We start from the raw sequence: 27,020 nt of genomic DNA, 5'->3' as shown, positions 1-27,020 counted from the left end.
CATGGGTCTGGGTCGTGCTGGGTCCTTGGCTCCATGTGCCAAGGACCGAGGGTCCGTCCCTGCGCCGAGCACCCGGCCGATTCCTGTGTCACCCAGCCGCGCTGGTGGCTGTCCCCAGCCCTGCTGTTCTCCAGACAACCACAGCGTTTGTCCCAAACTTGGCCCGGTGTCGCTAACGGCAACTGCTAATTGTTCTCTCGTTCTGTACTATATTTAATTCCCCACTATTATTTTTTCCCCTTTTAATCATAAAAAGCCTAAATTTCCCTCGGGGAAGGTTATTGGCTCAAGTGTGGAAATATACCTGCAACTTGCACGGAGCTGAGCCACCGGGGCATTGGCTGTATTTTTAAATCCAAGTACAAAGTGTCTTCGACGCGAGCGTCGCTTAACCCTTCTCGGGAGGGAGGGAGGGGGGGTGGGAGCGGGGGGGTCCTTCCTCTCTTCTTGGCTCCCGCTGCTCACCCTGCCCATCCTCAGGGCGGGATGCACCCATCCACGGGCTTGGAGGTGGGTGGGCAAGGAGCAAGTGTGGGACTGGAGGAATTGCTCTTTTTTGCCCTATTTTCCTATGGCATCCTCCTGTCCGTCCTGCTGAGGTGAGACCAGCGTGGGGGCATCCTCCCGTGCATGGTGAGGGTCGGTCCAAGGGGGACCACGTGCACACCAGTGTCTTCTCCTTCCCTGCCATTCCTTGTGGGGATGGAGGCTCAGGTTCTCCGAGGTAACCCGGAGCCTCAATACCTTTGAGGATGTGGGCCAAAGTCATCCAGTCTGAGAGCTATTTTGGGGGAGCGTGGCTGCTCCCGTGAGACCGTTGGCACAGCCACAGTTGGAGACGGCCAGGCACGAGCGGAGGCACAGATGGGACAGGCAGGAGGGAACTGGCCTTTGTCTCCGCTGGTTAATGAAGTCGCCCGAGGAGGTTTCAGCCCTGCCCCGGCAGACCTTGGGTCGCCTTTCAACCGGCTGCTAGCGGGGAGGTTTGGGGTTTGGGTTTGCAGGTCAAGCAAAGCAGATTTGGGGTCTAACCCTCATCACTGCAGATGCACATAGCATCTTCTGCACCAAAGAAGCAATTTTTTTCAGTGGTAGTTACTCTGGGCTCTGAAATCCTCACCCAGAAGGAGAAACAAGGTTGAGACAACCCCTTTTTTTTTGATAGCTGTAGCCTGGAGTCGGTCGTGGCCCAACTCTGCTGCGCTCTGTGGGGTGGCTGGGGTGGGAGGATGGCGCAGCAGCATGAAAGGCACCATGCAGAGCCCGGACAGCCTTTTGCATCCGTAGGCAGCAGCGGGGTCAGGGCACACGCGGAGCCAGCGAGACGAGGGGGCAAACTCGCCTCCTGGCCAAAGAATCCCCCTCTTACGCGCATCTGTCAGCAGAGCCTTCCTGCTCCCCGCTCTGCTTGCGCACAAGGGACCGAGTGTCTGCCTTCCTCCTCCTCGAACAAAGGCGGCTACAGTTATTTTTCACTTTCTTCTTCCAAGTGGCTACACCCTTGAGTTCCCGGCCTTGATTTGGGATGTCCGAGGAGGCCCATGCAAAAGCCAGATGGGGACGTGGCAGGGCACTGGGATGCTGCTTGGGTACCACTAACCCATCTGCCACCCCAGCCAGCATCCCTGCTCGCCAGCCTCTCCATCAGCGATTTATTTGCTCCCAAAGCATCTGGACAAACTTAAGCTCCAGTTGGGCTCCTATCCAGTCCTGGGTGGCTACAATCCCGGCTGACCTGTTGGAGGGTTGTGGCATGGTTGGGACGTCAACGCCATCCCATGTCAGGGAGTGCTCGCTGCTGAGGGCCATCGTGGGAAGGGCGTGCAGGTAGAGGGGAGCTTTTGCCGAAAGAGCATCCTGTGGACAGGGTTGGGGGGCCTGGGGGAGGGAGGTGGCCCTGCAGTTTGAGCAGTTGCCTGCAAAGGAGCAATTTCAGCATGTGAGGAGATGGAGGCCATGCCTTAGGGATGGGGATGACTGCTGCTAGACTGACTCACCGGCTGCCTCTCTGTGCCGCCGCTTCCTCTCCAGGAGGCAGAAACTCCCAGTTTTTATTTATCACGTGGCTTAAAGTAGGGGGTAAGGAAGGAAACGGTCTTATTTTTAACTCTTCTATCTCCCCGGGGCCTGAGGGAGCGAGCGCTGGCACAGCGAGGTGGCCGCCCTGCTGCATGTGCCTATGAGCATCCCCACGGCCAGGGTTGCCCTCTCGCCTGAGGGCTGCAGACTGCTTACAGCTCCTCACAGTGTTTTGGGGTCTGAGCCCAGGCACAAAATGTCCCTGTGGGTTGGGAGCAGCCCCGAGACCCTGTGCAGGGTCAGGACAGGCAGGGTGGGCAGCGTGACGGCTCAGTGTGGTCATAGCTGCGTTGAAGGCAGCTGAGAGCGACTGAGCCACAGGAGAAATGCACTTTTTTGTCCTAGAAGCCACCTGTCTGTGCTGCTGCCTGTGTGCTGGCAAACCTTGGGTGGCAAATGCTCGGGGTCCCTATTTGTGCCCGCCACAGGGACAGAGCTGTCACGGTCAGGGAGCTGGAGCTGCGCGTTGCCCTCCCAGGGCTGGAGGATGGGGAGGGTTTCATCCATCCCAGCTCCATCCAGGGAGGATTCGGAGATGTGGAGATGTACCCTGGGGATGGTGACACTAGGCAGGGGTGCACCCCTGAAACATTTTGGGTTCCCCATCCTCAACTGAGCTGAGCTGGGGCGTTCAGCCCTGAGCACGGGCTGGACGCGGTGTCCACCACCCCGAGTGCGGGCAGGGGGCTGCCTCCTGCCGTGGGATGGGAAAGAGACTTCAAGAGGCTTCGTCTTGCTGCTCCCTGTTCTCCTGGGTGGGAGAAATCAGGCCAGATGCCTGTTTGTTTAGTGCGATGGATTTTTTCACACTTCCAAATGATTTTTTTTTATTGCTCGGCGCTCTGCAAATGTGAGCTGTCCCTGGGGTCAAGGGAGGACGGGTGCACGGGGAGCCCGATTTGGGCCAGGCTGGGAGAGGTGGTGTCTGGCCCGGCCGTGCCCAGCGAGGCTGGTGGGACTGGTGCGGGCACCAGCATGGGCATGCTGCGGTGCCCCTCGCCTGAGATGCTGCTTGTGCCTTAGATCAAAGCGGCTGATCTGTGCATGAAGTTTTGGTCTTTGATTCCTTGGGGGCTTTTTTTGAGCTCCTGTTGTGAAACCTTCATTTGCTTTTAACAGCAGCAAGTTTTTTTTCTTATGATCTTCTCTTTTCCCCCTCTGTTGCCCTGAGATAAAGGCTTCTAAATTTGTCCTGTGCTGAAAACGCAGCTAATCCTGATGGACCTGAATTCGCATCTCCCCCGGAGGAATTGCACTAATTTTTTTCCCTTTGTTCTGCCAGGGGACCTGTCCGTTTCCTAGTGGAAAAAAAAATTCACTATTTAGGGCAAGGTTTATATTCCTGAAACCTGTGTGTTTGTTTGCGAGAAAAGAGGACAGGAGGGAAATAAATGAGAAAAGCATCATGCTTTTTTTTTTTTTCCCCCTTCTGATATTGTTTTTACAGCAGGCAAGTTTTAATTAAAGTGAGGAACTAGGGCACTTGTGCTGTCCAGAAGATGCTCTGAGGATGCAGTCCTTTTCCGCTGGTGTTATATTGGGAGCCTGGAGCTGCTCGCCCAGCCCTGCGGAGTTGGGTTGACTGCGGAAAGGCTCCTCATGGGCTGCAGGGACTGGGTGGGCTTCAGCGGGTGGAGGGGACTCCTTCCTGCTCACAGCTCCTGGTGGTGATGGGTGGGTTGGGTGCTGGGTGAACCCCGTGGCATCATCGGGTTGGACGGGGCTGGGGATGGCGGCTGGAGTGTCGCCCTGGTTTGGGGGTGCCAGGGGAAAGCTCGTGCATTGAACAGGGGGAGGGTTTGGGCAATGGTGCAGGGGCAGGAGGGCGACAGAGGAGGCGAAGCGGGTATGAACTGGTCCAGCTTGGGAGCAGCACGCTGGCAGGAGGCAGCTGGGATTCAGGAAGCCACAAGTGCTCGCCTAAGGCAGAAAAATCCAGTGAGAGCCGCCTTGTCCTCACCCAGGGCTTTCCCTGCTCCGGGTGGTGCCGGATCCCTGTGCCTGCCCCAGGCTGGGGGAAGCGCTGGCCGAAGGGCGGCTTTTGGGGTGCAGGAGCGGGGACAGGGATGGAGAGCTGCGGCTCCTGGTGTCCGATCCTGCTGCAAAGTGAAGAGGAGGATGAAGCAAACGGCGAGAGCAGGACCTGGGGTGGCGGGAGAGGGGCTGTGTGGGAGAGGGGCTGGTTGCAGGAGCCGGGGGCCTCAGTTTCCCTCTGCCACGTGTAGGAGGGTGCAGGGGGCTGGGGGCAATAGGTGCATCCCAACTGCATCGGCTGCTCGCTTTTCCTGATGGATACCGAGCGTGGCTGTGCCCGCCGCTGGTCCGCTGTGCCCACCGTCCTGCGTCCATGCAGGGGGAACACCCCGCGACCCCCCATCGCTCCCGGAGCCTTTCCAAGCCAAGAGAGCGAGTTGGAGAGACCCCGACGCGGCCGGCTGGGTGGGGGGGGGGGTGTCCGAGCACCCCGGGCCGGCGGCCGGTCGTGGGGAGGTGAGACCGGGGAGGGGGGAGCCCGCCTGGACGGGAGCGGTGGCAGCTCCGCTGTCCCCACCCGCGGGGCCCGGGGGCCACTCGAGGGCAGTGGGGTGCGCGTCCCCCCCCCCCCCCCCCCAGCCCACGCTCCCCCAAGGCGGGAGGCGGGGAGCGGAGGGTGGGGCCTCTTTTTGGGCATCCCCCCCCCCCTTCCTCCCCCGGGCGGCTCCGGTTCTCCTCCCAGGCCAAAAATATTTGCATGCTTTTTCGAGCAGGACTTCCTGATCGCTCTCCATTGGCTGCAGGTAGAAAGCTGTGAGAGACGGAGGGACGGACAGCCGGACAGATCTCATGCAAACCTCCAATTGAGCTTCATACCCCCCCTTTCCTCCTCGCCTGGCTCCCCTGGCTCCCTTCCTGCACGGCACATGTAAAAGTTGTGCGTGGGGCTCTCGCTGCCGTCCCGCTCCCCTTTGCTGCTCGCAGGGAGCCAGCGAGAGCCGGGCTGGGATAACCCCCCCCCGGAGCAGGGTTCCCCCAAGCTCCGCTCGCCCCATGGTGGATTTCGGCACGGGAAGGTGACTTCGGGAAGAAACGGCGCTGAGCCGGGTCGAAGGCAACCATGAATGAGATGTCAAGTTTCCTGCACATCGGGGACATCGTCTCCCTGTACGCCGAGGGCTCCGTCAATGGCTTCATCAGCACTTTGGGGTGAGTGAGACGCTCCCGTGCCTGCCCGCCAGCGAGCCCGGGTCCGGGGGCAGCTGGCCACCATGGCGGGTTGGGACGGGACGGGATGGGAAGGTGGTGCTGAGCCTGAACCCGATGGGAAAAGGGGCTGGAAAGCTCTGGGTGCTGCAGCAAGGATGGGCGCAGGTGCTGGGGAGGGGAGGCTGTGTGCCTCCGGGCTCTCCTCCGGCTCCAGTCACTACCGGGGGCAGGATGTGGCCCTGGAGGGACCCTGCAGCCCACCCTCTCCGGCAGCCGTGGCCAGAAACTGTTTTCACCCCCCCCATTAGGGGCTGGGGGAGATGAAATGGGCTTAAGCAGTGTGAGGGGTTGGTGGGGTTAGGAAGGGGTTGTGTGCGTGGCTGAGCAGGATGGCTCGGGCAGCCAGGATCCCTCCTGGGGCACGGGGTGATTAAGTGCTTCCAGCCCTGTCCGGTGGGGCTGGAGGCTGTCATCCCCTGGGACAGGCAGCGGTGGCTCTCGCTGTCCCCCCTCAGGGTTCCACACGCCTGGTGGTCAGCGGGAATCACTGCAGGGTCACCAACACGCAGGTGCCCATGGCCACCAAGTGCTGCTTAGGGCTGGGGGCACCAGGGTGCTGCCAGGTCCAGGCTGAGCCAACTCCTTGCAGCCTCCTGGACATGTCAGCTCGGGCGAGGGGATCTCGCGGCCTCACCCGGGGAGATGAGCAGAGAGCTCGGGGACCTGTGACTTGTCCCTCCGGTTTCCGCTGCTAAAGCAGCACCCGGGCGAAGCCAGGCCAAGACCTTTGGCAATGATGCCCTTCTCCATCCCCTGGCTGCTTGCTCCCGCCGGGAGTGTTTGCCCTGCGGCACGGGGAGAGGCTGTGTCCCCGCGGTGGTGAGGGCTCTGGCAGGGCTGCTGGATGCCCTGGGGCACGGGTGGGGTTTTTTTCCTTACCCCAAAGCAGGGACCCAAACCTTGCCCGCAGCCACAGCTGCGGGTCTGTGCCAGCGCGCCTGCCCCATGCTGCGTGTAGGAGAGGCTGAGCTCAGCCAGGAATGCTGACTTGGATGGGATTCCTGGGGCAGGAGCTGCACGGCTCTATAATCTGCGATGAATGCACTTGCTCCCACATGCCTGTGTATAACCGGAGACGTACATACCTTCGCCTACACGTGTTCGCGCACCCACCGCTGGGCACACGTAGCCTCTGGGTTAATGCCCACTGAAGCCTTCCTCCAACTGGCTGTGGGATGCTGCCCAGAAATGGGCTGCTGGGTGCAACTGGGTGCAGACCCGGGCACAAAATCCCTATGCATGCAACTATATGGTGTCGGGCAGAAGGTCCTGCACGTGCAGGATGCAGCCTGGCTGTGCCCAACCCTCCCTGGGTGGATGGGAGGACATCCCCATGGTCCTTTTTGGAGAGGTCTCCTTGTAGCTGGCCTGCTCTCCCAGTGCCAGAGCGGTCCCGAGGCAGGGGCTGCAGCCTCGGCAGCTCAGCGCTGAGCACCCTTCCAGCCTGTCTGTGAAATCGGGTCTGGAGGAGGCTCTGCTGGGACCCAACACTGGTTATTAGCCCACGCAGCACATCCCAGTGGCTCACTGAGAGCTGAATTAAGAGGTGTTTAGACTCTTTGGAGTTCCGATCCCTTTGCAGCTCTGGCCCCCACGTCCCCCTTTTTTGCCGGGTGCTTCTCTAGACTTACTTAAAAGCATCTGAAAAGCAGGGCTTGCTTGGAGAGCCTCTTCTCCCAAGGCCCCAGCACGGCTTTTGCTGGGCAGCCCCACTTTACTGGGGCTCTGCTTTCTCCAGGTTGTTTCCCACCCTCTGAAATTGTTTCCCCTTGTGCCCTGGGACCTGGGAGACCCAACCACACCTTAAATCACTCCTGCAATAAGGGGCTGGGTGACTCACCGAGAGTGCTTCTCCCTAGCCCTCCTGCCACAGCTTGGGACCTTGTTTGGCTCATTTGCAAGGCAAATAGCTCTGCCAGCCCCACGCCGGGTGCTGTGTGCCTGGCTGAGCACCCTGCCGGAAGCGCTCCCTCCATCCTTCCGCGCAGAGGGACTGGTTTTGGCTGTGGGATCGCTGAGGGTCTGCAGTGGGATCCTCTGTTTTTACAGGATGATACGGAGTGTCTCCAGGTGCTGGTCATGAGTGTCACGTTAAGGGATGTACCCTGGTGCTGTGACATCCCCGTGCCAGCATCCCGGCAGAGCAGCGAGCCCCTCCTGAGGGTCTCCAGGGTGTCCTGGCTGATGTGGGTGTGAACGTCAACTAAATACCATCCCGGTGGTGCTTACAGGCGGTGCTGCGGGACACAAAGGGCTCTGTCTGTCTGTGCTTGGGATGCACCGCCGGCGAGAGCCGCAGCGGAGTTTGGAGCCGCTTGCACTGAGCTCCTCCGCAGCCACGTTTGCAAAATGCCCGGAGAGGCTGAGGAAGGGGAAGGGGGTCTGCCGAGAGCGCGGGGAAGGAGATAGGGTGCCCGCTGGGGATGCTTCCTCCTGCCTGGCTCTGCTGCACCTCGTACTTCACGTTAAACCCATTAACCCCAGTGCTTTGTCACTGGTGGTGTCTGGCCCAGAAGCAAGTGGGTCTTACCCAGCGATGGCGTGGAGCCCTGCCCCGGGCTGCGGGGAAGTGGGCAGAGAAAGGTCTCAGCCAGGCTCTTAGCAGCTCCCCCACAAAAGCACCAGCTTTCCCTTGAGCCCCGGCTGCGTGGGGGTGCCTGGGGGCTGGACTGGCCACTCGCGCGGCACCGGACTTTCACGATCAGTGGGATGCCTCAGCAGGGAAGAAGAATCACGCCCCTTATTAATACTAAGGCTCAATTTATTATCTTTTAAAGTGCTTTCCTGCTTTCATCCTGATGAGGATGATGGGAAGAGTTGGTGGCGGAGGTGGGGGGAGCCCTGCAGCCCCCGACTGAGCCTCTCTGCTCCCAACCCCCCGAATCGCACTGGTGAAGGCCCCTGGGCACAAACCTTTCCTCCGCACACCCTCTCTGCAGCGGGTGTTTGCTTTTAAGGAGGAAAAACAGCCCGCCGAAGGGTGGGGAGTACTCCTGTGTGCTCAAGTGCTGGGCTAGGTGGGGGAGCACTGAGCCAAAATACCCAAATTAGCTAAAATGCTAAAGACAGCCCAAAAAGAGGAGGTTATTTAAGAAGTCCCATGGGAAGGCAGGGCAAGAGCTGGCTGCTGTAAAGCAGCAGCACCTCGAGGTGTCGGGGGGGCTGAGGGCAGCCACGCTGCCGGTGGCATCCCTTGGCTGTGCTGCTCAGCGCCCCGGGAGCGACACGGTCCCTCGGGGAAGGTTGGGGGACGGGATGGGTGTATTGGAGATGCCAGAAGTGGTTTTGGGGGCATGGGAAGGTGCGCAGGAGGAGTTTGTGAGATGCAGGGACTTGAGGGTGGTTTGATCTTCCCTCTTGGCTCGATTCGAGGCTACTCCCGGCCGGGAGGTGGGGAACGGCTCTGCGGGGCTGCCCAACTTCGCATCCTGGCTTCGCTGCTGCACGTTAAAGGTGTCCGAGGAAATGGCAGCTGGAAATAGTTTGGGATGAAAGCAGCCGCGTGGGTCAGGGATGTGGGGTTGGTGCTGAGCAGCAGCTTCGCCAGGGCATGGCACCACGGGGAGCTTGTAGGTGCAACTGCTTTGCCGCTTAGGGACTATCACTGGTATCTCCTGGGAGATCTGGGGAGAGGGAACTTTTGGGACTGGGTCTGGGATGGGGGGAACAGCCACCGATGTGGGGTGCCCTGTGGGGATCATCCAGGCAAAGCAAACCAGTGGCCAAGCAGGGAAAGGAGCTCGGAGACCTTGATGTGGTTCCTGATCCAGCGTGATGGATGGGGTGACGCTGTGAGCCCTGGGAGACGCCGCTGTCCCGAGTGTCTCCATCTTACCTTGCGTCCCTGGTAAGCCAGGACCAAACGGCCGGAGCCAGAGAGGAGCAGAAATGCAGTGCAGGTGCCTGTGCTTGCCAGGGGGATGTGCTGCCCCGTCCCTGCCATCTCGGGGGGGCTCCCAGGACCCGCCGGGGGCTCGGGGACCGGCACTGCGGGCTTGCGGAGGGGAAGGGCTGGTGGCAAACCTGCCTAAATGTCAGTTGGCTGTTTAAGGTGAAATAACACCTTTGATAGCTGTAATTGTGATTGCAGGTGGATTTGCAGGGTGGAGCAGTTCAGGGAAACGCAGCTGGTTAAAGGGTAACTCCAGCTCTGCCGGGTCAGGACGAACTCGTCTCTGCAGGGAGGAGAAGCACACGAGGCCAAGAGCGGCTTCGTCGTCCCGGCACTGGGACAGCGGGGGAAAAGCTGCATTTTTGTGGCTGCCCCGCGTTCACTCATTTTATTTTTGTCCCTCCCCATGGGCTCAGTGCTCATCCTGCACCCCGAGCCAGAGGGGCTGACTCGGCCCCATGCCCAACAGCGAGCTGTCCTCATCCTCATCCTCTTCCTCACCTCCAGACGTTGGTGGGCTTTGTAGTGGGGTGCTCCTGCCTGGGTTGGGGCTCCCCTTCTCCCAGAGCACTCCTTCCCTGTGCACCCCTGGACCACAGCGTGCCGGGGCTCCTCTCGGCATCGGGTGCGCCGCGGCGCGGCCGGGGAAGCCTCTCTCCTCTTCCCCAGCCCAGGTTCGCGTTGCAGGAGCGGTGCCTCCACGTCAGCCCCAGCTGGCTGCCGTCCCCGGGGGGGCTCGGGGTGTCCAACCGCCGCGGATCGCAGCGCTGGACGAGCTGCTTTTCCCCTGACCTCCGGTGAAGGCTCTGCCTCGCACGAGGCCAAGCGCGCTGGCCCCAGGCCAGGGAATCACTTTGTGCTCGATATTTTAAAGCACGCAGAAAGCCCCACTGGAAGCACGGCGCTGACTTGCACGGCTTAAAGCTAACCAGATGCTCGCCCGCGCTTTGCTGGGCTGCGGGTAGCAGGCTCATCGATGCGCAGGATCCGGCCCCTCGTGTTCCCTGGGGGTAATTTGAAAAGGCAAAGCGTGAAGTTTTCATCAAGGGCATCCAGCCTGCTGCTTCGCTCAGGATCTTCCTCCAGGTGCTCGGACACCAACAGCCCGTTTTCTCATTAACACCTGAGAAATGAAAGCTGCCCTCCGCGTGCCCGGCGGCCTCCCCGCAGCTCGGTGCGGCAGCGAGCGCCCGCGCGTCCCCGCTGCTCTAATGGCAGAGGGAGCTTCGATTTGCCCCATCCCGCCGAGGTAATGCCGGTTATTAGTGGAAGCGTGTCCTGGCCCCAGCAGTCACCCAGGTGACTCATGTCCACCCTGTCAGAATCCTTTTATTTTCAGCAATTTTTAACTGAGGAATGTTAGTCCGGAGTATCAGTTTAATAAAAATAACGCTCTGCATTCCTGCAGAGCGTGTAATCCTAGGATTAAAGATGCTGAAACTGCCTTGAGATCATTAACTAATTAAGACTTCCAGCCTGGCAAGTCACTATCTCTAATCCTGCCTGGTGGAGCGGTAGCGCCGGGCACGGGGAAGCGGCAGGCGAATGCTGCAGGCAGAGCTGGGGTGGGTGGGAGGCTCCCGTGCTGTTTACTTCGGCACTGAAAATGGGCCATGCGGGTCAGGCGCTTCCTCGGAGACCCCTAGCCATGACGGTGGAGGATTTGTATTTTTTAAAGTGCACAGGTGAATTGGGCCCTCTGCTTTTGTAGGCACTGGTGGGAGCTGGGCACGTGCCGAGGGTCAGTGCTTCACTCCGCGAGCCTGGCCCGTGGGTCCGTCGGGGCTCAGCCCTCGGTGGTCTTTGCTCCTGGGTGCATCGAAAGTGTTTGTTCCTCCCTGTCCCCCATCAAAATAATGGTAATAGAAACCAAAACCACCTCCAAGTGGCATCGGGGCTGGGCTGAGGCTTTGCATCTCTCCTGTGGGCTGAGACGCGTGGTACAGCCCCTGTCCCCGCAGCTGCTTCGGCTCCGCTCTGGTTTTTCCCCCCTTTACCTCTTTCCCTGCCCTCCCGAGGCTTCGTGCCCCGCAGGAGTTTGGGAACGTGCCCCACTCCTTCCCTGCTGTCATGGCCCATGGAAAAGGCATTGCTGGGAGCCCAAAACCCCCTGTGCTGCTGACCACGAGTGTTTGCAAAGCCAAGGCAACCCTGTCCGGCAAACAGCGCACCGTGCGCTTACTGAAACCTCGTGGGTTTGGGGTTTTTTTTACAATCTTCTAGGTCTTTGCTAATTGTTTTTAAGCTTCTGCTGTCACCAAAAGCAGAGAAATTGCTTTTCTCTCTTTATTTGAAATCGAAGGTTAATCTCCCCCAACCCTGGGGAGCTTTAGAGAGAGCGGGGAGCTGGTGGCGGGGTGTTCAGAGCACCCTGCCAGCCCACGCCTCCGCTGCCAAGGACGCAGCAGCACTGGGGTCCCCGGGGTCCCAATCCGTCAGCGCGGAGGCCAAATTCCTCTCTGCCGAGCTATCGAAAGGAATTTCCCCCTCCTCCAGAGAGCGGCTGGGCTGGGGGAAGGAGGCTGGGTCTGCAAACGGGATATCTATCGCTTTCGCCAACTCTTTGCAGCGCAGCGTGTCCATCTCCAGCAACCTTTTGGCTGTTTGGTTTGTTGGGGGGGTTTGAGAGTCCCTTGGGGAGCGGAGGGGGCTCCGCTGTGCCCTTTGCTGCCGTGCCACCTGCCTCGTTTTTCCAGGCTGCGTCTTCCCTCCTGTCGCAGGGACAGAGCTGCCCCCGCAATGGATGCTCCCTCCCGGGATGGCGTCATGGGTGCATTCCTGCATCCACTCGCACACTCACCGGCTGCCTGAATTCAGCCTCCGCAGGTGGGGACACGCTTCTCACTTCCTCGCCCGGGGCAGGAGTGCGGTTTCTCTCGGTGCATCGCTTCCCAGGGGCTGGGAGAAAGCGGGCGAGCGGGTACAGCCTGTCTCGCTGGAGCGCCGAGTTCCCTTGAAAGCCTCGCGGGGCCACGCAGATGAGCTCTGGGTGGCCCTGGCGCCGTGAACCCCTTGGGCGTTGCTCATCCCTCCGTGCTTTGGGGGCTGAGCAGAACCTCCCGCCAGGTTATACTTCACCGTTCTCGGTAACTTTGAAAAGTAACATCCCATCCATCCCGAAATCGGTCCTCGGCACCCAAGGCCAAACCTGCAGGATTTTGCTCAACGCTGGGAAAACAAGGAGGTGGGCAGGGAGGAGACTCAAAGCCCTTCGCATCTGATGGGCAGAGCCACCACCTCCGATCAGATAATAATTAATAACTGGGTTTGGTGGGCCCCTGCCACCTCCGTCTGCAGCAGCTACACCCTCTGTGTGCCGGGGGGGGCGAGCTCCCAGCCGGAGGAGAACCATCGAGTGAAAGTTGAACTCATCACATTTTTGCCAGATTAACAGTGAAATAACGCCGCAGCCAGTGCACCGTGCCGGGGGATGGATCTGGCTCAGCCGGGAGCTGGGCAAGGCAGGATTCGCTCCGGCAGGACATGGGCATGAAAGCCTCCTGCACGGGTCACTGAGCAAAGGCCCCGGGAACGCGGCTGACACGAAGCATCGTGTTTCTTTGCTGCCGACTTGTATCTGTCGCTGTTTGCCCCCAGGGCAAAAACGCACGTGAAAGAAATGGCGAGTGGTGGCGAACAAGGGGCAATGTGTTCGGAGCAAGCGCCCAAGAGCGGCTGCTTGCTCCAGGAGCTGAGCCTTGTCGTGCTAAATATTTATGGCATGCGAATGGGTGGGAAACGGGAGACGCAGCTTTTGATGTTGTTGCTTTGGGCCAGGTGATGGTGGGGCGTCTGCCCTCGCAGTGCCGTGGTTTCTGGCAAAGCCTCTCCGCTTGCTCGGGCCCCGCTGTCACCTCGTTGTTGCTGACACCCTGCTCCCGCTTTTGTCCCCGCGCAGGCTGGTGGATGATCGGTGCGTGGTGGAGCCGGCTGCCGGTGACCTGGACAACCCACCCAAGAAGTTTCGAGGTGAGATTGGGGCTGGGCTCGGGCAGCTCCATCACTGCCGTGAGCAGCCCTGAGCGTCCGTGCCAGGGATGGGGACCAGGGTCCCAGCCATCCCAACTAGCCTGGGGCTGGGAGATGCTGCTTGTCCTTTGCAGAGGAGCCCGGAGGGTTCTTGGACAGCCTCCATAGCTTTGTTTCTGTGGCTTGGCCAAAGCACCTACCCTCCTCTGGGGCCATTTATGCATTTATTGGAACCACCTCCGTGGTGGGATGGTCCTTGGGACCCCTTAGCCCAGCCCTAAGGAGCAGGGGTGGCTGGGAACCACCCTCTGCAAAGGTGGGTCCGACCATCCCAAAATGCATCCCTAGGGATGTTGGCAGCTGGGTGTCTACCCACCAGGAGCCAGGGACAGGAGGGGACAGCCAGAGGGGCAGTTGCAACAGGCAAACTATTTCAAGGCGAGCCTGTTAGCACTCAGCACTAATTACATCTGCTGCGCTTGGCTGCACCTCAGAGAGAGCCGGGGGGATTAAGCCGCCCATTTACGAGGCGGGCAGGGCTTAGGGCGAGATGGTAAATCCCGATCTGTCCTTGGCCATCACGTTTTGGGCTGCGTCGTCTCCTCCGGCGCTCGCGGCCACGCTCGTTGTTTCCCATTGGGGCGAGGGGCAGCCCCAGGCAGGAGCGGGCAGGAGCGGCCAGGTCCAGGCGGAAAAGGGGATGAGTCAGTGGGAGCTGGGGCGGCTCCTGGCCTGTGGAAACGGTCTGGAGAAGCCAGGGCAGGCCACCGGGAATAGCAGATCGTGCCTCCCCTGTTTGCAAGCCCTGGGGCCGGCCGGTGAGGTGCCCCCAGCCTTCGGGCTCCCCAGGGAGCAAACGGCTGCGCCCAGCCCGGGGGATCGTGTCTCTGCCCTTCGCTGCACCTCCCTGGGAAATGCTGGCTTTGGGCCCGGCTGCCCCGTGTGCTCAGCACGCTGCGAAAGGCAGGGGAAGGGCCGTGTCCCAAAGAGCGTCCCGGCTGGGCTGGAGTGCCCGGTGCGTGCACATAGAGCCCTGAAATTTCCCCAAACCAGTGATTGCGTTGTTGGATTCGGGGATTGGCTTAGGGCAGCCGTTCTTTTCATCCCAGCTACTGTCATTTCAGGCCCCCTTTTAAAAAAAATCTTCTAAAATATTGGTTCCCCACTTTGCTTTGCGCCTCTTTTTCAGGGTGGCTTTAACATCCCACAGCGGGGTGCCATGCAGGCACCCTTCCCCTGTGGGCACCCTTCCCCATGGGGGTCCCACCCGAGCAGTGACCTGCCTCTCCATGGGAGCCGTTGCCACTAATTTGTACGTGGGGCTAATTAACGAGTCATCCGACAGCTCCCCAGAGTCTCGCAGCCCGGGGAGCCGTCCCACTCCCGGACACTGGTGGACTTTCACCTGGGGCTGGATGGGAAGAGCTGGAAGCAGCAGCGGGGCGGCCGGTGCAAGCCTTGTCCCGGCAGCCGCACCGCCTCCCTGCCTGGACATGGGCGGGTGTTGAATCTCTTTTCCAGGCGAAGGTCTGGTCCAGACTCAGCCCTGCTCCATGCAAACCCTATCAGGATATCCAGGCGCTTGTTTTAATGGCCGGAAAAGTAGCAGTCTGCCTTCTCGATAGCTATCACTGCGAGGGAGGTAAAAACAACGGGCTGCTGTTGTTTCCCTGCGGCAGCAGCAGCAAGAGGCTTAAGGGGATTTTCATGTGCTGTTGCCGTTCCCTGTATCCTGTGGCCGGACCCTGCCCTATCCTGCGCTGCGGTGAGGTGCAGGCGGGTCGCGCCGGGGCCCGGCTCCGCTTCCCGGTGAGGAAACAGGACCATTCTCCCGGAGTCGGGTCCAAATGGTTTTTTGGAAATGCCAAAACTCAGCTGGGAGCCTGTCCCTGCGGCTCGGGATGCCCGGCTCGGCCGCCTGCATCGCTCCGGGGCTCGGCCCTCCGAGAGACGCCTGGCACCTCTCAGTTATTTGCTTTTTTTTGCAGTTTCTTTCGCCCCCCCAAGGCTTTTCCCAGCCCTGCGTTCAGGCACGTTAGGAAAAAAAGCAAATACAGCGCTTCAATCCTGCGCTGAGCAGGCGCCGCGGTGGCTGCAGGGCGAGCGGGCAGCGAGACCCCCGGCCGTGCCCGAAATGCCCCGCTTCCCCCGCTGCGGGTTTGCAGGAGGTTTTGCCTCCGCGGCCGTGCTGGGTCGTGGCGGGTCGGCCGAGCATCGCGCTGCTGGGTTGCTCTCGCCGGGCGGTGCTGATGTGGGAGCTTTCCTCGGCTTCCCTCTTTTCCACCCACCATCCGTCTTGCAAAAAATTGTCGGTGCTTAGGCTTGGGTGCCAGAATCTCCGGCTTCCAACGCAAGCTTTGCTGGAGACTTTCTATGTGCAAACGACTCTGTGCCTCAGTTTCCCTCCTTGCAAAACAGGGCTTAGTACTGAGCCGGGGATGTCAGGCAGCCCCTTCGGGCAGGGCGTGCTTGGAGCCAGGGCTTTGATTTGCACCTATCTCTTAATAGCTACGTTGGTTTTTTTAACTTCCCCCCCCCCCCAGTTTCTACTTTCTACCAGGTCCTTTTGCAGCCTAATTAGCAATTTAGTGAAAACAATTTAAGGTGCTGCAGGTGGCCCAAGTGTTTCTGTAGCCCTGCTCAGAGGCAGTGGGAGAAGGCAGCCAGGCATTGCACCAGCTACACTTAGTCCCCCGATTAAAAGCCCGGCGTGGTGGCCTCCTTGGCACGGGATGTGCCATTAGCAAATAGACCTGTAAAATGAAATGTGAAACTTGGCCTCTTCCCAGCAGCCCGAGCCGGTGAGAACTGTGCTCTGCGCTTGTTTGTTCGTCACTCCCAGGTAAATAAATACGTGCTTGCCAGCGACTCGGGACCGGGGCCAGAGATGGAAGTGATTTTTTTTCTTTTTGTGTCTGAAGTTTCTGGGCTGCTATTTCAGGGGTAATGAGGGCGATTTGGGCTGCAGAGCCCTTCCTGCCCTCGCCCCATACAGCTTCCAGCCCTGAATGAGGGTTTGGGAGCTGGAAGTGCCCTCTCGTCTCCAGGCATCTGCTCTCGTGCTTCAGTTCCCAAAGCCTGGACCTAGGTGTCCGCACTTTCCACCCCCCGTCCCGATCGCAGCAGCCTGGGGAAAAATAGGCAAATTGGGGCAATCTGCAGAGCACGGATACGCTGCAAGTGTTTGGGGGAGCTGGGATGCAAACCTGCGCCCTTGGGTCCCCAAAGCGTTTCTTTTAGGACTTGAAAAGCAGCTGTCGACATACAGATTTTAGGAGCGGTTGCTCGTAGCTTCCAGCACCGGTAATTGAGGCTCCCTGTGAGCAGTCATGGGAGAACAGCAGCGTGTTTGCAAAACCGGCGTATCCCGATGGCACGGCCGTGTCGAGGCAGCAACCGGCGGTCCTGCTGGCTCAGGGTGTCCGATGGGCAGGGTGACAAGGGAGATGTGGAGACGCCTGCTCATGTCCTGGTCTCACAGTGTCCGCGTCCTGCTGGCCTCCCTCCCTGCAGGATCCTCTCCTCCTTTGGTACAGCTGGGCTTCGTCAGTACTTTTTCTCCCCCTGAAGTTTTCCTTCCCAAATTGCTTGGCCGTTTCTGATGGGAACAGAATCATGAGTCCAAGAAGTGGAGTCACTCCTGGACTCATTATTTACCCTGATTTGAAACTAATCCACCAGCTAATACAAGGTGACGTGCCCCTCCAGCACTCCCAGCTGCGTCTCCCTTGGACCCCAGCAGAGGATGGGGTGGTTGTGGGTTAGGAGGACCTTCTCCCAGCGATGCTGCTGGGACGGGAGCAGTGTCCCGGAGGAGCGCTCATTCCTGCCCCTCGGTGACGTTGGCCCCGCTGGGGACACACTGGGGGCTGGTGACCCCATGGCTGCTGCAGCCTCACGCTTGCCTTCCTCTCCTCCCAGATTGCCTCTTCAAAGTATGTCCCATGAACCGCTACTCTGCCCAGAAGCAGTACTGGAAGGCCAAGCAAACCAAGCAGGACAAGGAGAAGATCGCGGACGTGGTGCTGCTGCAGAAACTCCAGGTGAGCAGGCCTGAGGCACCGTCCTCCCTAGAGTGGACAGTCCCCGTGGGTTTGTTGGGTGATGACATCCAAACCTCCCACCGTGCAAATCCTGATATGTTGTGCTTCCCTGAAAACAGCCTGCCTGGATTTTGCTATACCCGGTATCCCTCTGCTCAGCTCTGTTGTCTCCTGTCCCACCGCCCTCCTCTCACCATGGACCATTAGCCACAGCCACATTTCTAGAGGAACGGCTCCTGTAGCCATCAGCTTTTAATTAATCATGGCATACGGTGTCTAACGAGGGGGTTGAGATAGGAGCTCTGGAAGGTGCTTTGTGCTGGCACCTGCAGGACTGAGGCTTGTAGTCCCCAGAAGGACTGGCCCCCAGGGATGTGTGCCGTACCCTGGGTTACCCTTCTTACGAGATGCTCTTATCTGGCCTCTGATGTGACAGGGATTGAACCTTGGATCCTGCCGCAGGCTCCTGATGGAGCTTCCGTGGCGCGCCTGCACGTGTGCCCTTGGCGCAGCGGGGAGCCCTGGGCAGCGTGGCATGGCCGGGCTTGGTCCGCGCCGTGACAGTGCAGGGTGAAGACAGCAGCGACCAAGGAGCCACAGATGATTTTGTTGCTCCCAGTTCAAGGGAGATGTGCCAGGGAAGACCTGCAGAAAAGAATCCAGGGGACTGAACAGGCAGGGAGAGGAAGCCCATGGCAGAGCAAGGAGAGGTGCTCTGCGAGCACAGCCCCGCACCCCCCGCAGCACCCAAGGGTGCCTGGCGTGGAGGAGGGAGCTGCTGCGGCCAGGACCTGCTCCAAGGGGCTGTGGAAGAGAAAGGCTCCTGTTGACTTCCATGAGGTTTGGAAAAGGCCCATGTTAAACATTGCATAATCGGCTCAGACAGCTGGCGAGGCCCCGAGGATGATTCATAAAACCAAAGCTCAGGAGGGATTCATTAAATCATCTCGTCAGGCTTCAAGCCCAGCCCCAGCCCCACAGCTCCCCCAGTTCTGCCTTTGGGGAGCGAGGTCTGGTGCAGTGTCCGGACAGGGCGTCCCGGCTTGGTTCGGAGATGCCGGGACAGGGTCGGTGCCTCCCGCCATGTCCAGCTGTACGTGGTCGCTGGTGGATGGAAACGCTATTTTCCTGCTCCAGTTAGACTGTAACTTGTAATGTTGACAGCCGTACTGGCCACAACTGGACAGAGAGGCTCATTTCTGAGCCTGATTGATTGCACCTTGGTTAAGATTTGTCTTAAAGAGATTCTGTCATTTCCTTGCTCCTTTCCACTGCTCCTGGTGTTGTCCCTCTGGCAAACGCTCCCGCGCGTCCGGAGTGCTGGGGGAGCCCGGGCGGGGAGGGAGCTCTCTGCAAAACACTGCCCGTGCTGCCGCGAAGCCCCTGGACGTCCTGGCAGGACGCTGGACTCCAGGCTGCGATTTATCAACATCTGCCGCAGGCTGAAAACATCTTCCAACCCACAGCGATAATTTCCTGAAGCAGAAGCAGCCCGGGTCTCGAGCGGAGAATCCCTGCCCAGCCGTCCGCGATGCCTACGGTTGCCTTTCGGAGCTTGTGCTCTTGTGCCGTTGCTTTTAAGTGCGTTTAAGGCTCGTTGTTTTCTCGGCTGACTAATTGTAGGTGCAGCCAGATGCAGTGCAGACACGCCGTGGAGGCTTTCCTCCCGCTCTGCTGATGTCTTCCCATCCTCCCTGCACTATCCCAGGCTGCCCACCCCTGTGTGCATCCCTGACGCCCCATCCCGCGGTGGCTTGGGGACAGACCCCGTCCCATCCAAGGGACACACTGGGAACATCGGTGTGCTCGGGGCAGACGGTTCCCACTCCCGGCCCCACTGGCTTTCGGCAAGGGAGGAGCTCAGATCTGGCCCCAGATCTAGGACACGCCGCGCTGCCGGATCCCTCGCCAGAGCCGTGTTGCTCCATGGGGTTGTTGTTAAACTCCCAGCTCCGCATCGGTGCGGGATTTCTTGGCAGCAGGTTTGTTTTCCTGATGGCAGCAGCCGCCACCACGGGGCTCACATCCCCCGGGTGGCACCCAGAGCTGCGTGGGGATGAGCCTTAGCTAAAGTGGTGGCAACATCCAAAAGAGCAAAGGGTTTGTACTGCGGCAATGCGTGCCAGGCGCGTTCCAAGCCCCGGCATCGCCTGCTCGGGCACTTTCGGACCCCCTGCCCCCATCCTCCCGCAGGGTGCGGAGCCGCGATTCCAGCCGTGTTTCCCAATTCCTTCTGCTCTCAAGTAAAAGGGAGCGAAAGCAGGATGGGAAAGGGTAGATGCTCTCCCAGCTCCATCCCTCGCCGCCCTTCCTATCCCGGCTGCAGGGGAGCGCTGGGTTGGTGCTGCCTGGGCTGTGCCTGGGCTGGCGCCGGAGCCGCCGGTGCACCCTCGCCGTTCCCAGACAGATCTGCTGTGGGGGCAAGTTCCTGCCTTGCTCCACGTACGTCGACATCACTCCTCCAGCTGCCAGAGCCAGCGCTCGGAAAATGTCTGTGGGTTTGGAGAGAGGGGCTGCAAGCGGTGCTGAGCAATCCACTCTTGGGGCATCTTGCCTGGCGGGGACCCATCCTGCCGCATCCACTGCAGCAGGTCTGGACCTGCAGCTGCCTCCGGGCACGGCACCGCCGCCACGGCGCCTTTTGCTCTTTGGTCTCCGTGCTGCCGGGAGCCCCCGGTCCCCACGGCCCTGTTGCAGCAGGGCTGAGATGGGCGCATTGCCCCAGTAAGACCTGCTGGGGTTTTGGGGGAATTTTGGTGCCATTTTGTCCCTGCCCTAATTTTTAAGTCCTCGGTTTAAAGCTCGCAAGGACTTCATACAGCTGCTCAAGGCCACACCGGGGTCCCGGGCTGAGCTCTCGGACGCTGAGGACCATATTGTAGCTCTGGCCCATGTTGTCCGGGGGACAGAGGGATGCTGATGCTGCATCCCAGCCTGTCCCATCCTCTCCATAGCTGAGGGTGTGGGGCTTGCTCCTGGGGAGTGAGGAGGGTGCTACTACACCCAGCTCTTCTCCTTTTGGTGTTCAGCATGCAGCCCAGATGGAGCAGAAACAGAATGAGACGGAGAACAAGAAAGTGCATGGCGACGTGGTGAAATACGGCAGCGTCATACAGGTACGGGCGCTCGCTCTCCCCTCCGCTGCGCTGCCCCCGTTTTGGGGGAAGATGCACAGATCCAGCACGCCTGAGTCCAGCAGCTGCTGGGAAGGGGGTCGCAGCATCACTCCTGGGTACGACCAGTCCGGGGGACCTTGGGGGGCTCACCCTGGCGTTCGCCTTTCCAGCTCCTCCACATGAAAAGCAACAAGTACCTGACGGTGAACAAGCGGCTGCCAGCCCTGCTCGAGAAGAACGCCATGCGGGTGACGCTGGATGCCACCGGCAATGAGGGATCCTGGCTTTTCATCCAGCCCTTCTGGAAGCTGAGGAGCAATGGAGATAACGTGAGCGGAGGGGCAAAAAGTCCCCCAAATTAAACTGTGCAGAAAGCACCATGCGTGCCGCCTGCCAGGGCTCACCTCCCCCCCGGTGCCCGGTCTCATCCTCGCTCCCTCCTTTCCCATTTTGCTCCCCAGGTAGTCGTGGGAGACAAAGTCATCCTGAACCCCGTCAACGCCGGGCAGCCGCTGCACGCCAGCAACTACGAGCTCGCTGACAACGCTGGCTGCAAGGAGGTGCGGGGAGGCTGGGCTGCCTGGGCAGGGCTTGGTTTTTTTTTTCCTTTTTCTTCCTTTTTTTTTCCTTGTCCCAGGGATCATGACCGTGCTTTCTTGCTCCTTAGGTGAACTCAGTCAATTGTAACACCAGCTGGAAAATCAACCTTTTCATGCAGTTCCGTGACCACATGGAGGAAGTGCTGAAAGGGGTAAGGAAGGAGGTTCGGCCGGTGCCGGCCGCCCGGGACACAGTGGGCTCTGGGGACCCGGCCCCGGTCCCCTGCAGGGGCAGGACGTGTGAACAGCCGTTTGGCTGCGTGACAAGGGCAGAGGAAAGAGATCCTGCTTTGAGGACCTTAATTTCTAGGAGAATTCATCACTTGGAGAACTTAACAGCGAGCTAGAGTTGGCTATGTTAGTATCTCCTGGCAGCAGGTACCCAGGGGGGCTGGAAATCACCCTCCGCCTTATTGTATTAAATTGGCTCTCGAGGACAATACGAGGCACACGTGGTGCCAGCAGTGGCTTCTAGCTGCGAGGACAATTTTCAGCTGGTTAGCTGTGCAGCAGGGCTGGCTGTTGCCTGGGAAAGGAACTTTCCCTGCGGAGCTATTGTTCGGGGCTGAGGTCCTCCAGGAAGCAGCTGGATGGGTATTGATTGTTACGACCTTACAGACCCTCGTCCCCAGGCGCCGCGCTTATCCCCGGCTTCCCGCATCCACTGCATCCTCCTCCTCGGGGAGTTAATGCCTTAAACACATTGGTGAGCGGTGTAAAGTGGTGGGTTTGCACCCATTTTACAGCCCGGGGAGGGGAAGCAGAGAGAAATGACTTGCACGAGTAAACAGAGCGGTGGCATTGCGGAGGGCAGGGTGCCTGGTGCCCGTGCAAGGTGCCCTTCCCTGGGTTTGGAGGAGCGTTTGTGCTGCTAGAGGCAGGTTTTAGCACAGCTTAGGTAGGTAGGACTGGAAAAGCTGATGGTGCCCTGCGATGCCTGGGCTCCGGCGGTCCTGCCGTGCCGCGGCTGGGAGCTGTGCTCTGCTCTGGATCACGTACAGGGGGGATCCCATCCCCTTGCAGGGTGGGGGGTCACAGGAGGAGCTGCCTCGGCTCGTAGGAGAGCCTCATCCCTGGGTCTCACCGCCGTTTCCCGGTGCCAGGGGGACGTGGTGAGGCTCTTCCACGCCGAGCAGGAGAAGTTTCTCACCTGCGACGAGTACAAAAGCAAGCTGCACGTCTTCCTCCGCACCACCCTGAGACAGTCGGCCACCTCGGCCACCAGCTCCAACGCCCTGTGGGAGGTGGAGGTGAGCGGGGAGGGGATGGAGTGCGTGTCCGTGGGTTTCGGGGTGCCTCTGTGGCTTGCTGCACTTTCACCGAGGCAGGGGTGCTAGAAGCAGAGGTTATTTCTGTACAATTTCACCTCTGGTAGCCTGACTGCCCTGGTGAAAGCCAGCGCAAGGCTCAAGCTCCATGAGAGCACTGGGAACCGCGGCTGCTGGTGGATGGGCACTGGTGTCTGTCTGAGCTCTGCACCCCAAATATATTTGCTCGCGGCCGCCTTGGAGATAGGACGGGGCTTTTATCACCAGCGTGTTTGCCCGGGGTCAGCAGAGGCTCGGAGGCGGGAGCGGCGTCCCGGTTCCCCGCAGCCCCGCGTGCCGCCGGCTGAGCTCTCCTCTGCTTCTCCCAGGTGGTCCACCACGACCCGTGCCGAGGGGGAGCCGGGCACTGGAACGGCTTGTACCGCTTCAAGCACCTCGCCACGGGCAACTACCTGGCAGCGGAGGTAAGGGGGCGAGCAGAGGGACGCAGAGACCTGCCCTGCCCTCGAGAGGCTGGTACCATCCCTTGCAAAAGCAGTGCCCACCTGCCCTGAGACAGAGCGGCGATGCCCAGGATTGCCTCTGGCCCCGCTCCGGTTTGCTTTCGGAGCCGTCCTGCCCAGGACCTCCGCGGCTCCTTCTCGCTCGCAGGGGGCATTGGCACCGGGGCTGCGAGCATCGTCGTCATTTGGCCGTTTGCAGGGCTAGGCTTTCCCCACTGAAATCCCCCACCCCGCGGTGCAGGGGTTCGCTTGCCAAAATTGCTGTTCCTGGCTCCCTCCTCTTCTGGCTCCGGGGGCAGGAGGGGGTGGCCGGGGTTTTCCTCTATTTGCTCGCTCTGGGCCAAGCCCAAGCGACTGTACCGACTGTACCGGCACAACCTCCTGGTAAGATGGAAGCGGGAGATAATTCGTCCTGCTGAGTTTAACTCTTCCTGATCAGGTTTTGCCCATCCTCATCCTCTGGTCCACAGCAGCATCCAGGGCTGTCCTTGCCTGGGGAGGGTGTGGGCAAAATCTGGGCTTGGAAATATCAAATTTTTTTCCTCCCATTTAAGGCCAGCTCAAGACCTCCTGACAGAGGCATAAAGAGGTTTCCGCACTTAGATAGTGTGGTTTATATGACACAAATGAGCTGCCAGGACCAAGGGAAAGACAGAGTTACACCCTGCTGCCAGGGATGTACTGGGGGGGATCTTGGTGCACCATGTGCCAAAGGTGCTCCCTAGCTGGAGACGACAACCAAAGGCAGCCCCCAGGGCCCCTTCCACCACTGGCAGGATGGAAAATAGCAAATACTGGGGCTGTGAAATGGCTGCTTTAAACCAAAAGACATTCGGGTGGCATCTTCTGCAGAGGAAAGAAGATCACAGAATGATCCCCATCCCAGGCTGGTGCTACCCAGCTCGTGTTGCTCACTGAGACCTCAGCCTGGGGCATCGAGGGATTTACAGCAAGGGCTCGTCTTGCTGCAACGCAGAGCCCCGGGTCTGCTCGCCAGGGCTCACCCCGTCCCGCTCCTCGGGGAGGGAGTGCTGTGCACCGGGTACGGGTCACGTCCTCCAGCCCCATCTGGGCAGGTTTCCTCCCTTTGCGATGTGATCGAGGAAGGCAGGAATAGAGATAACACCCCGTGCTCAGGGTTTTGGAGGGACCGAGGGGGAGGACTGATAGCTGTCTTTCATCTCCCTCTTTAACTTTTCAGGAAAACCCAAGTTATAAAGGAGACGTGGCTGAGCCCAAAGCAGCGCCCACGGTGAGCTGTGTGCAGCCTCGCTAGCAGAAACGCTGCTCCTGCTGCCTGAAATCACGCCGTCTCTTAGACTTTGCCTGAAAGCAGGGAAATGCCCCGAAACAGAGCCCGCTGCGGGGACAGTGCCCGCGCCGTGCCGCCGGGTCCCGCCTGGTGCCGAGGCTGCGGCCGGAGGCTGTCCCGCTGCCCAGCAGAGCATCCCTGCGCCCCGCACTGTAGAGTAGCATCCCTACGTCCCGCTTGCGAGAGGACCCTGCCGAAATCTGTTGGAGGGATCCCAGTGCATGTTGGATCCCCAGGCCACGGGGAAATGCTGGTAGAAGAGAGATTTGGACTTTCAGGGTTTTTTTTCTCTTTGCTGATGGTGAGATGTGGAGAAGGGGTGGCCTTGTAGCTCAGGTGCATCACGCCGCGCTTGTGCTCTTGCAGCCCCTCGTGCGTCTCTGCGCTGCGAGGCTCAGCCCGGCATCCGAGCAAAAGCTTCTGCTCTGAGCGTAGCCGCTGCGTGCCTCCTCCGATGCCGTGTGCGCAGGGAGGCTGGGCTCGGCGGGGCGGCCGCCCTGCGCCGGGCTCAAAGCCGCTTTCCCCGGTGCAGGGGGGCAGCGGCCGCGCCAGCCGCAGGAACATGGGGGAGAAGATCAAATACCGGCTGGTGGCTGTGCCCCACGGCAATGACATCGCCTCCCTCTTCGAGCTGGACCCTACCACGCTGCAGAAGACGGACTCCTTCGTCCCGCGGTACGTGAGCAGGCGTTGCCATGGGGGGATTGAAATAAAGAAGGGAGGCTTAATTGCGTGGTGGGAAATTTTGGCAAGTCTGTTCTTGGGGCGGGGGGGCTTTGCTGGGTGTCGGGGGAAGTGGTGGGTGCTGGTGTGTCCGCGTGGGGATCGCTCACCAGGACACTGTGCCGTTTGCAGGAACTCCTACGTGAGGCTGCGCCATCTCTGCACCAACACCTGGATCCAGAGCACCAACGTGCCCATCGACATCGATGAGGAGAGGCCCATTCGCCTCATGGTACGGCCCCGCTCCCTCCTCCCGCGCGTGGATTTATCCCCTCTAGCTCTTAGTGTGCTCCTTCCCACCCAGCACCCAGACTTTACCCAGGGACTGAAATACCCTGATGATCCAAGCGGGTGGCTGGACACTAGCCTAGAGCCCATCCCAGTAACCTAGAGCCCACCCCAGTCCTTCTGATGGGGACAGACTGGGTCACTGACTTCAGCCGGGCTGGATGGTGGGGACATGCTCGGCATTGCCCTCTCTGTGTGATGCTGCTTCCAGCTGGGCACGTGCCCCACCAAAGAAGACAAAGAAGCTTTCGCCATCGTCTCCGTGCCCGTGTCTGAGATCCGGGACCTGGACTTCGCTAACGACGCCAGCTCGATGCTGGCCAACGTGGTGGAGAAGATGAATGAAGGTTTTCTCAGCCAGAACGACCGGAGGTAAAAAGTCATTTTCCCCGGGAGATGGGGCCGTGCTGGGCTCCTCCAAGGGCTCTCCAGCATCGCTGCAGGATGGGGCCCCTGCCTGGGTCTTGGTGCCAGCGCTGTCTTGCTTTCCTGCCCACAACCCAAATCCACGCCTGCTTCTCCCAGGAGTCTGGCGAGGAAACCAGATAACGCCGCAGCCCCGCTCCGGCCCCTCCTTTGCCGCTAGAAAAATATCCGAGGGGCTGAGAGATGGCCCCACGATAGGGGCAGCCGGGTTAGTCACGGTATTATTTTTAGGTGGGTGGGTTCTTGGTGCTTCCTGAGCAAACACAGATCCCCCGTGGGACAGAGCGAGCCGCTTCCGCCCTGCCAGCCCGCCCCGCGCGGGTCCCGCAAAGGTGACTAAGGGGGCAGAGGCGTTAAATGCAAAATCCCTGGCATGAATCACGAGCAAGGGCTCCTGGCATTTACCCTGGCACATATAGTTTCCTTAGGAACCATAGGGGCTGTAAAACCTCATGCTTCAGGGCGGCCATTAACCTCTAGCAGGGAGGGGAGGATCGGCCAGCAGCTTCCCTGGCAGAGTTTTGAGCCCTGAACGTGGGCTTTTTGGTCCTCCAAAATGTGCCGGCATCACTGCAGAGACCCAGGTCTGGGTGGGCTGCATGGGGTGGGTGAGCAGCCCCCCCAGCCCACTTGCACCATGCCCCTTTTGTAGGTTTGTGATCCAGCTGCTGGAGGACTTGGTGTTTTTCGTCAGCGATGTCCCCAACAATGGCCAGAACGTGCTGGACATCGTGGTGACCAAGCCCAACCGGGAGCGGCAGAAGCTGATGCGGGAGCAGAACATCTTGAAGCAGGTGAGTGGCCCCGGAGCCCTGCATCTGAGCAAGGCTGAGGTCCTGCAGAGATGTCCTGCTCTGCCCAGGGCCATGCTGGAAGCCAGGGATCTGGAAAACCCCATGGAGGAGGTGTAACTGGTCTCCAGCTCATGCCCCAGTGGTGCACCAAGCCCTCCTGGCAAGCACGGCTGGTGTCCAGCCATGCATGGGGGAGATGGTGTGGAGGGGGACACAGCACTTATCATCTCTGCTTTTGGGCAGATCTTTGGGATCCTGAAAGCCCCCTTCAAAGACAAGGGCGGGGAAGGACCCCTGGTGCGGCTGGAAGAGCTGTCGGACCAGAAAAACGCTCCCTACCAGTATATGTTTCGGCTGTGCTACCGCGTGCTCCGGCACTCCCAGGAGGACTATCGCAAGAACCAGGTGCATGGGGGGTGACGGGGGGAGCCCCCATCCCGCCACGTGTTGCAAAGCCCTGAGAGGCTGCCGAGGTCTCGGTGGGGCAAGGGGACATCACCAGATTCCAACACCCAGCCCCGTGTGCTCACCGCCTCTCTGCCCGCTCCAGGAGCACATTGCCAAGCAGTTCGGCATGATGCAGTCTCAGATCGGCTACGACATCCTCGCCGAGGACACCATCACGGCCCTGCTGCACAACAACCGCAAGCTGCTGGAGAAACACATCACGAAGACGGAGGTGGAGACCTTCGTCAGCCTGGTGCGCAAGAACCGCGAGCCACGGTACGTGTCCGGAAAGGCCCCATCCCAAAGGGCTTTGTGATG

General features: G+C 60.0%; 1 protein-coding gene across 1 annotated transcript in view; it reads left to right on the top strand.

Annotated features, from left to right (window-relative positions):
- The first annotated feature begins 4,710 nt into the window (after positions 1 to 4,710).
- The window catches only part of ITPR3 (inositol 1,4,5-trisphosphate receptor type 3), a 43,975-nt gene continuing 21,665 nt past the window's right edge, over positions 4,711 to 27,020 (top strand). Inside the window, exons 1-16 of the mRNA XM_075174113.1 lie at positions 4,711 to 5,262; positions 13,113 to 13,183; positions 17,105 to 17,226; positions 20,256 to 20,342; positions 20,513 to 20,671; positions 20,804 to 20,902; positions 21,010 to 21,093; positions 22,045 to 22,191; positions 22,578 to 22,673; positions 23,914 to 23,964; positions 24,557 to 24,699; positions 24,880 to 24,979; positions 25,247 to 25,407; positions 26,114 to 26,255; positions 26,499 to 26,660; positions 26,806 to 26,978. Coding sequence (XP_075030214.1) covers positions 5,174 to 5,262; positions 13,113 to 13,183; positions 17,105 to 17,226; positions 20,256 to 20,342; positions 20,513 to 20,671; positions 20,804 to 20,902; positions 21,010 to 21,093; positions 22,045 to 22,191; positions 22,578 to 22,673; positions 23,914 to 23,964; positions 24,557 to 24,699; positions 24,880 to 24,979; positions 25,247 to 25,407; positions 26,114 to 26,255; positions 26,499 to 26,660; positions 26,806 to 26,978 — 1,886 coding nt within the window. The 5' untranslated portion in view covers positions 4,711 to 5,173. The remainder of the gene's footprint in view (positions 5,263 to 13,112; positions 13,184 to 17,104; positions 17,227 to 20,255; positions 20,343 to 20,512; positions 20,672 to 20,803; positions 20,903 to 21,009; positions 21,094 to 22,044; positions 22,192 to 22,577; positions 22,674 to 23,913; positions 23,965 to 24,556; positions 24,700 to 24,879; positions 24,980 to 25,246; positions 25,408 to 26,113; positions 26,256 to 26,498; positions 26,661 to 26,805; positions 26,979 to 27,020) is intronic.

The sequence above is a fragment of the Calonectris borealis genome, chromosome 26, assembly GCF_964195595.1.
Source record: "Calonectris borealis chromosome 26, bCalBor7.hap1.2, whole genome shotgun sequence".
Classification (NCBI taxonomy): domain Eukaryota; kingdom Metazoa; phylum Chordata; class Aves; order Procellariiformes; family Procellariidae; genus Calonectris; species Calonectris borealis.
This window is presented reverse-complemented; position numbering and strand designations above follow the sequence as displayed.